General features: G+C 40.2%; 1 protein-coding gene across 1 annotated transcript in view; it reads right to left on the minus strand.

Annotated features, from left to right (window-relative positions):
- The window catches only part of RAD51B (RAD51 paralog B), a 391,590-nt gene that overhangs the window by 140,317 nt on the left and 239,004 nt on the right, over positions 1-12,269 (minus strand). Inside the window, 2 exon segments of the mRNA XM_030452706.1 lie at positions 10,875-10,903; positions 10,906-10,992. Coding sequence (XP_030308566.1) covers positions 10,875-10,903; positions 10,906-10,992 — 116 coding nt within the window.

Here is a 12,269-nt window from a genome sequence, read left to right on the forward strand (position 1 = left end):
CACATGTGGCTGGGCTTGCTCCCAGAGGAGACATTCAATGCTTGCAAAGGAAAGAAATGGAAGGAAAACAAACGAAAGGAGGAGATAGAAATGGAAACTGAGAATCTTTTAAGAACAGAGGAGAAACAGAGGGTGGACAAGTTCAGGAAAGAGGATGATCTCCAAATCTCAAGCCCTGCTGCATATATGAAGGAAATTTTCATTGTGCATAATTCCAGGCTTCATGAGTTTTCTTCCTAATATTACTACTGTTTTATTGAGCAATTTTAAGAAAATCATCTAGCATTCCTTCACTTCAGTCCAAAATCAGGCAGGGAGATAGACACCTGTAGCAACTTCACTGTATTAATTTTCTGCCAGGTAGGCACAGCTCCAGCTGTGCTCCAGCTTTTGCCTACTTACAGAGTAAAGCAGAAGGATTAATAAGCAATAAATAGTTCTGCTATCTGTTTTCCCAAATATTCAGAGGGGTCAATTCCTTACTCTCTCATAAAACCAGAACAAAACCATGTGTTTTGGCTGTACCTATATAGGCAGTTGCTAACAACAGATGACCAATCTGCAAATTGTTCCAGTGCTTGCAGTGTGCCAAACATAGGATTTAAAATGAGAGTGCACAGCAAATAACATGCACTGCCCTTAAGACACGGTTTCAGCTTCAGGCACTATAATGAGGATCTCTGAATATCCTTGGACTGAGTAAACACAACTTCAATGGAAGGAAGCCATCAAAATCTCAAATCGGTATCAAAACCAACCACAAACAAGAAAAGCAAAAACTTTCCAAGGTGAGCTGCTTTTATGTGCTCCAGAGCTGCAACTGTCCTGAATGCAATAGGCCAAATCTAACAAAATCGCTGTTGTGATCATCTGTCCTCTCCAAGAGTGCAAGCAGACCCCTGAGCCCTCTAACCCAGGGTGCCTTTTCCTGCCTGATGTGCTTAACAACAACCTCAGCAGCCATGAACTGCACTGCCCCGGCAAACATTGCATGATTTCAAGTTCTAATTGGAAAAGAAAATGCAGTCCCAGATAATGATCCAAACTGTGTCTGAACTGCAATAACCTGGCCAGGGATCTGCACAAAACCAGGATGCCTCCAGTACACTTCCACGTAAGCCAGATTTCTGCTGTAAGTTCCCCAGCATGAAACAGGGGGTATGCAGGGCCAGTAGGCTCCGTTTTGCTCACGTTACACCAGACCCTCTGAAATTCCTCTTCCCAAAAGTGCTTCCTGTCTCCTTGGCATGTGCTTTATTCCCTACGTTGTAAACTGAACGTTGTCATCTTTTCTGTTTCTGAGTCTCTCCTAGATTTCCCAGTGGAGTCCTCAAGAGGCCAGGAAACTTCACAAGAGCTTGGCCATCATGACTTCCTATGCTACAGTACTTCTGAGGCCCAAAGCCCTGGTAAATGTCCAATGTGAAGGGTAATTCAGGAGAAAATGCTTGTAGCTTTTACTTAGCAGTAAAGCAGCCAGCCAGTCCACATGTCCTGGTTTCCACAATGAAATAGTACCAGGACAAGGGATCTGTAGATGGTGCTGTGGCTGGATAAAGTTGTTGGGTGGTATGAACACAGTTTCCTAGGGGAATTCTCCTATGTGGTAGCTTGTGGTCACTCATCAGACTTATGGCACATTGCTACTGAGAACAAAACAAAGTTTACTTAGCTTTTCAGAGCCTTACATATTGTCCTATTTGACTTTGGCTCTAGAAATAAGGGCTGAGGGATACAATTCTTATTTATGAGCTATCTTGGAACATTGCCTTATCCCCAGGATCATGCGCCCCAAACTCCTAAAGGACTCCTAAAGGAGTATGAGCACAATAGCACCAGAGCAGTTTTTCTCAGAACAAATGGTTGCTTCCACCCAGCCTGCCAGGCTAGCCTGTAAGAATCAGGATCTGCAGAGAGGACAGCACAGAAACTGCCCAGTTTCTCCTCCACACAACCACATGGTCAGGCAGAGATGCTGCTGGCTCCTCTGCCCACATGTCTGCAAGGCAGGGTCCCAAACAGATCCAACCCTCATCACTGCATGGAGTAGATTAGCTCAGTGTAATTCACCAGCACAACATAAGGAATATACAGTTTTAAGTATGTAATTTGCCTTACCATAACAATGAATCATTTTCATTATTCTTCAGGTCTCTATGAACCTTCTTTATGATAGTTTTTGCAACATTAATCTTCTATTGATAAAAAAAAAAATATCTGCTGCAAATTCAACCCTAATGGCTGTTTTTAATGTGTTTCAAATCTTTATTTAGCCAATACTCATTTCTTCTTTCACTTTCTTTCGGCTTTCTAGATGATGAAAAAGCTCAACATTACTGTTTATAAATTGAAAGAAAATTAAACCCTCCTGGATGTGTTCCTGTGTGGCCTGCCCAAAGCTATCCTGTTTTGGCAGGGGGGGTTGGACTAGATGATCCCTAGAGGTCCTTCCAAACCCTAACTTTCTATGATTTTGTGATAATCCATTATAAAAAAGCATCACAAGTGTGCTCTCCACACCCTGCATTCATTGTTTCTGAACATCAGAAACAACAACAGTGTTCTTCATGCTTCCTTGATGTAAGGGCATAATCCTAAATTCCCAGTTTCAGGCCAAAAAGACTGGGATTCAACCAAGTCTTAGACCATAGCATAAGTATTTTTCACCCACACTAGTGGCTGCAAAATGCTTTTGAGATGAAACAAACAAACAAAAAAACTCTCTGCAACTTTTTTTGTGTGTTCACATTGTTCTGTTCCTACAAGTAAAGTCTCTGGAGTGACTGCTAAAGTCTCATGAGAGACAGCAATGTTATCTGACATCAAGATTCAGCAGAGTATATTTTAGAGTCCATTGGACATCACATAACAAGGAAAAAAAAAAGCTACCAGATCTGAGCTAATCATAGAATCATAGAATTGGCTGGGTTGGAAGGGACCTCAGAGATCATTGAGAGGTCATGCCTGTGGTTGTGGTGTACTGTCATGCTTTAAGGATGTTGAGAAAAGGTGATAGATTTAATTTAAAATTTCATTTCAGTGTTTTTACAAGACTCACATTTTCTCTAGCAAGAACATGACTGGGAGAGATTCTAATAAGAAAGTGGAAAACAATGTGCTCAAAGAAAGTGTAATGGTGTTATAAACATCATCTGTATTGCTGAATGTATAACCACCGAGTAAAAAAAGTTTCCTGACAAACATGGAACTTCAGGACACTTGATGTACATGAAATCTTTGTATACAAAAAAGCTGGGAAGGGACTTTTTACAAGGTCATGTAGCAATAAGATGAGGGGTAATGGCTTTAACCGGGAAGAAGGTAGATTTAGTTTAGATATTAGGAAGAAATTCTTCACTACGAGGGTGGTGAGACACTGGCACAGGTTGCCCAGGGAAGTTGTGGCTGCCCCATCCCTGGAAGTGTTCAGGGCCAGGCTGGATGGGGCTGTGAGCAACCTGGTCTGGTGGGAGGTGTCCCTGCCCATGCAGGGGGGCTGGAACTGGATGATCTTTAAGGTCCCTTTCCAAAATATTCTATGATTTTATACCCCAGCTTAACTTCAACATCTATTGAAAATGGTGATAGGTTTGATAGGTGCTTAATCAAGGCAGTAAAGATAGAGCAAGATGAAGCTTAGAAGCACATAAATGGCAGTGAAGAGATTACAGCTCTGTTCCCAGCTGCAAAGGATTTACTCTGGCCAGATATTTATTTATGACTGTTTTCTCAGTTATGAGCACCTGGCATCATCAGTCAGAAAAGGCTTGCACAGTGATTTGTAAATAAACTCAGACGGTGAACTAACTGGTGTAGATTAGCAGCAACCAAAGAGGAGTCTCCTCTCAGACCTGACCGGGCATATCAGCCAAAGATCTACAACACAAAGTGCCTTGGCAGGAAGACTCAGCATTAATGTAATGACTGATTTTGCCTCTCTGCCTCAAAGATGTTCCTGCTCCGAACTACATATCTATGAGTTTGCGCAGCTGCTGCTCTATTTCATCAATCTGATATTAGAATAGTCTCATTAAGTAAATATTCAATGCTTATTAAAAAAAAGGATAGAGAAGAAGATGAACTATATAAAGGTTTTCTTCTGTTCTTTTCCATTTTATCTGAGGTCCCATAGGTTCTATTTAAATTCTTAGATAATAAACTGATTCATATTGTACAGCACCTGAGTAAATTATTTCTTGTTCAAGAACAATGAAAAATTATTCTCTATGTGAAAGCATCCTGTTAAGAGGAGAAGGCCATAAATCCAGTCCCACTTAATGCAGACAGGGCTACAGTGATGTTTATGTTGTATGACCAACCCCCACAAGTCCATTAGAAGGAAACTTACTGCAAACATAGACATGAACAAACACACAAGTCAGGAAAGTAAGTGATCTACTGATGTTTGAGCTCCAAACACTTTTTAATGAACCTTCTCTATTTTTATGGCCTCCTTTCATTTGATGCTTTTGTTGGGCAAGGTCAGTATCACACTGTGTAGATAACAATCTGTTTATGTTATAGTTGTGCATTGTGTCCAGTGCCATCCTGTTCACATGCAAGTCAAGCTCATATTGCTACTTATGCTTGCATATGATCTATGGATAAGCAGAAGATTTCTGTCATAAGGGTTATCAGTCCACAGCCTCTTTAATCAGGGAAAAAAAAAAACCATAAGCTGCTTATTTATGTATTTTAAAGGATGTGGTTTGAACACATGCACCGAAATTTGAGGCCATAGTAACTTTTCATTGTGTCAGTTCAAAATATTCAAACGATTCCAGAGGTGAGACAGAAGTTTCTGAAGTAAACTGTGTATCCCAGGAAAAAAATTTTCTTCAAATGGAAGGATTTACAGAATACAAATACATGCTCCTGAAATCTCTCCACAGATATTTCTTCAAAAGCAAGTCTCTATAATGGAGAACAATACAAAATTAATCTCACCTGAAAAAAAATATATACTTTCCTGCAAATTTTCCTATCCCCTGCATGACACCATACCATAATTCTTAAAAAAATTACAAAAACAAAAAAACCCTCCACAAAACAAATTTTAAAATCTGTTTTTTTCATAAGGTGATCTTCTGTGTGATAAGCACATTACATAATAAGATGGCTTAGAACAGATACTTTACATGACTTCCATTTTAAAACAAACCAATAGCCACATCCCTTTTCTATCACTCATTATCCACTGCCATCTGCAGCTCTTCTCATGTCTAAACACTTGAAAAAAGTTTTGTACTATGTACAAAATCTGCATTACTCTACAATGCACATGATTCGTGTAGATTATAAAGACAGGTTTTTCCAACATGGATCACAGCTTCTGAATGGCACTTCACTTGTCTTAATAATTCTGCTAAAACCCCATATGCAGAGCTTTGTTCTGTACTTGTTTAGGATAATTGGACTTCTATTTCTGAGTTTCCCCAAATTCTAGCTCAGGAGAAGACAAGGTAAAGAGCAATACTTCTTGCTTCACATGCAATGATGAGCAACCTTCACACATCCTCAGTCAGCTCCTTTGGCCAAACATTGATTTCACTGCCCAGTTCTCTCTCAACTCTTTCTTGCCCCACTATGTCAAACACTGAAGTGGCTGCTTCTCTGCTCCCACTGAAGGGGGTGAAAAGCTCTGTCTGCATTTCTCAACGCCAGTGGCCATCTCCATCATCCTCAACTGATTCCAAAGCTATGTTTAAGACTATTAAAAATATCTTTTTGCTTCATTGCTCTTTCTTCTCCATTTGCTTTAATTGGTAGCTATAACTGCTACAGAATTAACAGAAGAGAACACACTAGTGCTGTTTGTATTTTATTTGTATTAGACCTTATACCTTCTAGGTCAGAGTTATTTCAAAACATATTCTGTCTGATTACATTTCATGGCCTCTTCCTTCTCTCCACCAAATATTTATATCTCATTAGTTAGAAGCCTTCATAGTATGAGGCTACAATCACAGAATCACACAATTGTCAAGAGTTGGAAGGGACCTCTAGAGACCATCTAGTCCAACTCTCCCACTAAAGCAGGATCACCAAGAGCACATCCCACAGGACTGCATCCAGGTAAGTCTTGAATATCTCCAGAGAAGGGGACTCCATGACCTCCCTGGGCAGCCTGTGCCAGTGCCTTGGCACCTGCATAGTAAAAAAGTTTCTTCAACACATAAAAGTTGGATGCCATTTCCAAACTTCATTACTCTGCTTGCTACCCTGCAGGTTATTAAGGCAAAATGTAGGAAGTGTCATACCCCAGACAGCAGTACTTGATGCATGTTTCTTCACCACAGCCTACTTGCTTTGTTTGAAATTGTTTTATTTCCTGTGGTTTATTTGCTTCCTCCTTTTTTTTTTTTTTTTTTTTTTTTTTTTTTTTTTTTTTTTTTTATGAAAACCTCACCTGGTTTTATCTTTAAAATGGAACTGCTATCCAGCAGCTACAGGGTCCAGGTAACAGGTGTTTAACAGGGAGAGAGAAAGCTGGTCTCACTTTGCTCTGAAACCATCATGACCACAACAAGTTATATTAATTCTATTTTTAATATATTTTCTCAATGATTGGTTAGAGAGAACTGCTTCTCACTAAAATTAGAAAAAAGAATCATAGCAGTTGGCCTTAGCAAGTCATATACATGATCCCTATTCATCCCTATTCCCTTCAGCTCTCTTCCAGACCTTCCCCACACTAGCAAGTACCATGGTTACTTCACCACGGCGATTTTGGAATGCTTATTCGGGGCTTATTCATATGACAGTGAGCAGAGCAAGACAAAACAGATGGTCTGTAACCAAGGACACAACAAAAATTATGTCTGGCATTAGTCTGAATGAGTGAAGTTTTGTTTTGTTTTAAGCAGGAGTCACCATATCCTTATGCATTTGAAACACTTCACCTGAAGCAGGAAAATTGCTGCAGATCAGCTCACCTGGCATGGCTCGAAAGCTCCAGCCCACTTCTCAATCCTATAAGCTCTTTCTTGAAAATACCTCAGGAAAACACTGATTTGTTGCAAAACAACACTTCTATGTGTACTTTCCATCAGATACTTTCAAAACATGTTACAGACATTAACGCAATAGCATGAGTCTCACAAATCCTTTGGAAACTCTAAAATAAACCAGGCCCACAGAAGTTGCCCTGTTAGATCTGGCCCATGTCTCACTTAATCCTCTCTCCAACAGACAAGAATGAAATGTTAAATATAGCATCTCAATGTATTAAACCCTATCATGATGTCCCCCAAAGACAGCTGAGCATATGCATGAACAGTAACCTTGAGCCTTCTAACTCCAGTTCAGGAAAGAGGGACAATTATACACACAGAGGGAACTCAGAAGCCTGACACTTTCTAGTGCAGACCCCTTGGTTTTGGCCCAAACTCGAAGCATTTGCATGTTTATGGATGGATTTCAGGTAACCAAATGTTCTGGCTAACTACTTACAAGAGTGCTCATGGAGAACCACTTAGCATTATCCATAAAGGTAACAGCAAATTCCCTTGGGAAACCCATTTGTGCAAAAGAAATTGAATATTTCTCTGTTCTTCCAAGGTCTTATCATACCTTGCCACTGTGGAAGTCGTGTAGCCCAGTTTCACCTCAGCATTTAAAAGACTCCTACACTGTAGCCCATGCTTGTGGGGTTTGCTGGCAGACTGAATTTAAATGCAGATTGAAAACCTTCTGCTTCCCACTGCCCCCCCCTCCAACTGGGGTTACTTCTGTTCTAGAGCAAACCAAAAGCAGAACACTGGCTTCTAGAAGGGGGCAAAAGAGGAAAGTTCATCTGTTTATTCAGAAATCTGCTCCTATCCAAGCAATAAAGCAAACCTAATTGATTTTAAGGCAGGCAGGATGTCTCAGAAATTTCATTACTTTGCTGAATTGGCTGCTTTCTTATTAATGTTCACCAGACATATGGAGGGTGGGGTGGAAAAAGGGATAGTTGGCTGAAAAAATGTCTCCTGGACAAACAAAATGAAAGAATCTTTTACTTAATTTTTATTAAAAATTCCTGTGTAAGAATTCTGTGCTTATTTTCCCTAGATTTGTTGCATACTCGTTCTGCCACCTGCTGCCCTGGCATTTCCCAAAGTTTCAGGCACAGGGACTACATCCTCAAGGTTTTCCAGAAATGAATTCTGCATGACTAAGAACAAGCCCAGTGACTTGTCCTTCCAGAAGATACCATGGCTCTGGAAAACTGATTTCCTCCTTAATGATTAGATTATCAATCCAAGTTCTGAAGTATACCACTATTGGGCCCCATGCCCCAGTGCATCTCAGGAGGTGCTTTTTCTCTTGATGGGTAGGATTTTCCAGCAGGGAATAGCATGCTGGCTCTACTGCCATGGAAACTGGATGGCAGACCCCTCAGACTGTTGCCATTGCCCCAGCTCCTCCAGGGAAAGAAGGAGAGAAATCAGAGCCAGGAAGATCAACTCAGGAGGTCAAGTGACTGAAGAAAGAATGAATTATAGCTTTTGAAAGAAAAGGTGGTATGTACTGTGCAAGTCAGAGCAAAACACAGGTTATTCCTTGAACAGTATTGATTCTACAGGGTTACAAATTGTGAAAAGCAGGGAAAACCTGTTTTTGCACTATTTTTCACCCAAATCTGCAGAACTATGTGCTTTCAATGCTTTCCTGGGGCAGAATTTCACTTTAAAACCAGGCCTACACAGATAATCACAGGTTTCTTTTTTTTAGTATTTAATACAGTAATATGAGAATTTGTAAAGGTGATTACTGACTTGGAATTTTTGGACTTCCAAGTTAAGCTTCCTTAAAAAGTGCTGATTTTCAAAGCACTGGATACCTAATACCTCCTGGCAGAACCACCTAATGATGACTGAAATGGCATCTTAAGAACTGAGGGACCTTTATTCACAATTCATTTCTGAAAGTGGGTATAGAGCAATTATGAAAGAACACGTGTGTGAATCTACATTAATTTAACCATTAGTCCTGCTACAGGTAGGGTAATTCTTAATGCCTTCCTCTAACTGGAAACTGCATGTCTAGCTGAAAGACTTTAAGAAAAGAGAATTATCTAAAGAAAGGATACAAATATAGCAAAAGGAAAATACTAACAGGACACCATGGACATATTTAATTCATGGGCTTCACACCTATTACTATTTATATCATGCTTCTGCTCAAATTACTATATTTTTATTAGTATATTGGTTTTCTCTTCTGCTTAAGTAAAAAAGAATGAGCCCATGGTTTCACACGCGGGTGAAGGGGTGCACCTGACAAACTCCATTAGAAACAAAGTAAACCTGTTTTCTTTAAGAAGATCATAATATATATTCTTACAATGGAACTTTCAGGGGTTGAAAACAATATTTAATACACTTGCAATCTATTACTTCTCAAACAAAATAACAAAAAACTACCTTAATATCCAAATGTTCTTTTAGGAAAACTGCTCCCTCTTTCCACCACCAGAAGAATATTCTGAACCCTTTCAAGCTGACTATGTGAATTATGAAGTGCACAGAGCCCAGTTTCTGCTATTTTTCCCTTTGCCAGATACACCTCTCAGGGTACCTCCAAAGCCATCCAGGAACTTTGTGAACAGCTTTGTATTTGCTGTAGAAAAGGAGACTCATTACAGACCAGAATAAGAAAGCAGAACACAGAACCTGTAAGAGTAATAGTGTGCTTCCACTACAACTGCGCCTGGTCTTAGATGCAAGTCTAGAAGATGACTTTCTAACTGCATTGGATATACTTCACCTGGGACCCGAGAACCCATTGGTACCAGGTACCAGAACCTGGTACCAGAGAACCATGGTATTGGGACCATAGTACCAGAGAACTACCATTGCTTCAGTGTCCTCTGCTCCCAGGAAGAGAAGTGCCATCATTACACTTTTACTTGTAATGAGCAGCATAAAACAGGATGGCTTCCCCTCCTCTGTTCTAAAGACTACAACCTAAAGTGAGAAACCTTATGTTGTGTGGTAAAAACAGGAGCACCAATTTGAACACATTCAGGGTAGTAATGCCATAGGATAAAACGGTACAAATTTTGCACAGTAGTTTTTCTGACAGCTCTCTACTTTAACAGGCAGAAAATCAATAATGTGAGACTGAGAGCACAGCCTTGGGAAACAGTTACATTGAAATACAAAACTGAATACAAAAACAGAATAGTGAAAGCCAAAGAGATTATAACCACAGCTATCTCAAAGGACAGCTGAAATCATGGGTTATGATGCTTTTAAAACAAAGAAACAAAAATATTCCCTCAATAAAAGCCTAAATGTCTTGCCTTCCTAGTTTTTTCAGTTTTTGGTTTTTTTTTCAATTAAGTGGTGAAGATTGCAGTAAAAAATGCAAATATTTTACTCAAAAGCACGAAGACTTTTAGTCAAAAGAGTAAGAATTCTCCTTTTTGCAGTCATGCTTCTGGCAAATGGTAGCATACTTGCTGCTCAAAGTTAGGCTTGCTGGTGCAGACAGCAAGCTTCTGCTTGCAAACAGTAAGTGCAGAAGATAAGAGTGCTCCTTGTCCTAACAGTCACAGCCAAAATTTGGCACAAACACTGTCAGGATTACCCTTTACCATCACCACAACATGGAATACACTAGAAGCTCAAGGAACTTGTATGTCTGTGCCAAGAGACCAATGGCAGGTCCTGTGACTCAACTAAGGCCATCCCTAACCCCGGGAGGGCACTGGAGTTTGGTCATCCTGCAAAGCCAAGGACCCTTAATGCCCCCTACCCCAAATAAAGCACTGGCTGTAGAGTGCCTGGTTATCAACACATGGTGGCACAAGCACTGAAGGACACAGTAAGCCCATCTGACCCAGCATAGTGTAGAGTTATTGAAATAGTCTTTGTTGTTCTCACCTGTCTTGTTGGTAATTCATGATATTGTATATGAGTCTGGTGTTGACACTGTGACTCCATGTGTTGCCAAGGGCTGCTGTCACACAACCATATTCCCTCTTCACACTTCCAGAAGACCCTGAAGATAAATATTAAAGAAACTGCATCAGGATTGCACCACAGAGAGGAGTTCAGGCAAGGAAAGTCTAATCAGTCATCTCAGATCATCCCTAAGCTAGGCAATCACAATTGGTACTTAATAGATGGGACTAGCGCATTAATTTCCTACCTTTATAACTTCTCCCATGCAACTGCAGTGTGAGTTCTCCATCTCACCCTGATACCTAGTCAAGACACCTAGAATTAGGGTTGCAAAGTAGTACCTGCCATCTCAGAGAGACCAGTACACTTCCCAAACATCGGGAGGTGCACCATGCCTGGGGGACACTGGCCTTTTCTCCTGATTATAGATTCTTTTCTGTGGGTACAGAGAGAGGGAAGAAGGCCAGACATAACAAAAAAGAAAGCTAAAGGAGCAGAATGTGGTGCCACAATACCCCAGATCTAAAAATCAGAATTCTGCTTCATGCCATCAGGCATCCCACACATTTCCTAAGACTTGCAAAGGGACCCCTTAGCTGTAATACCATTCTGGTGTCTCCGAAATCATATGAACTTCATATAACCCTGAAGGAAAATGCACTTTGCTACAATCAGCAATGACACATGAAGAAGTGTTTCCAATAATGCCACATGATCCAACCTGCAGAACTACCATTGCACCTGAGCTTTTTCATATGGAAACCAGACACCCATATACACAGGCATATAAACATGCAGGCAGGGAGGTACCAGAAACCTTCATGTTTGCTTACCTCAAGGACTGTGTAAGATGAACATGGGTGACCTGTCTGTACTTAAAATAACACTTCAATAATAGACCAAGCCACACAAAAGAAAGAACTTCAGGGAAAAAAATCCCAAGTGTTACATGGGTATAAATGATCATGTACAAGACAAGCTGAAAACTGAACTATCTGAGACAGGCAGTCCACACTCAAAAAACCATGAGTGTTGTCCTGAAGTTGAATGAGAGAAAGTTAAAGTGGGGAACTTCCTGTCATCTATCAGGAAACAACCAAAATCAAGACAGCCACAAAATCCTTGTCAACTAAGTCAATTAAAGTTAGACCAGACACTTTGCAATACAGACTTCAGAGCAGCCTTATGTTTCTGTCAAAATGATCAGTAATCCATTAGTTTATGTTGCAACTTAAATTTTAAGTAATTATAAATAATACTTTGGAATCAATACTGAAGTTGAGATGACAGCCATCTCCCCACCAAAGCTTCTGGAAGATTCAGGTTTTAAAACCCTTCACTGCTTGTATGTTTACAGGGTTGTGGGTTTTGTTG

This window comes from Calypte anna, chromosome 5A (assembly GCF_003957555.1).
Source record: "Calypte anna isolate BGI_N300 chromosome 5A, bCalAnn1_v1.p, whole genome shotgun sequence".
Classification (NCBI taxonomy): domain Eukaryota; kingdom Metazoa; phylum Chordata; class Aves; order Apodiformes; family Trochilidae; genus Calypte; species Calypte anna.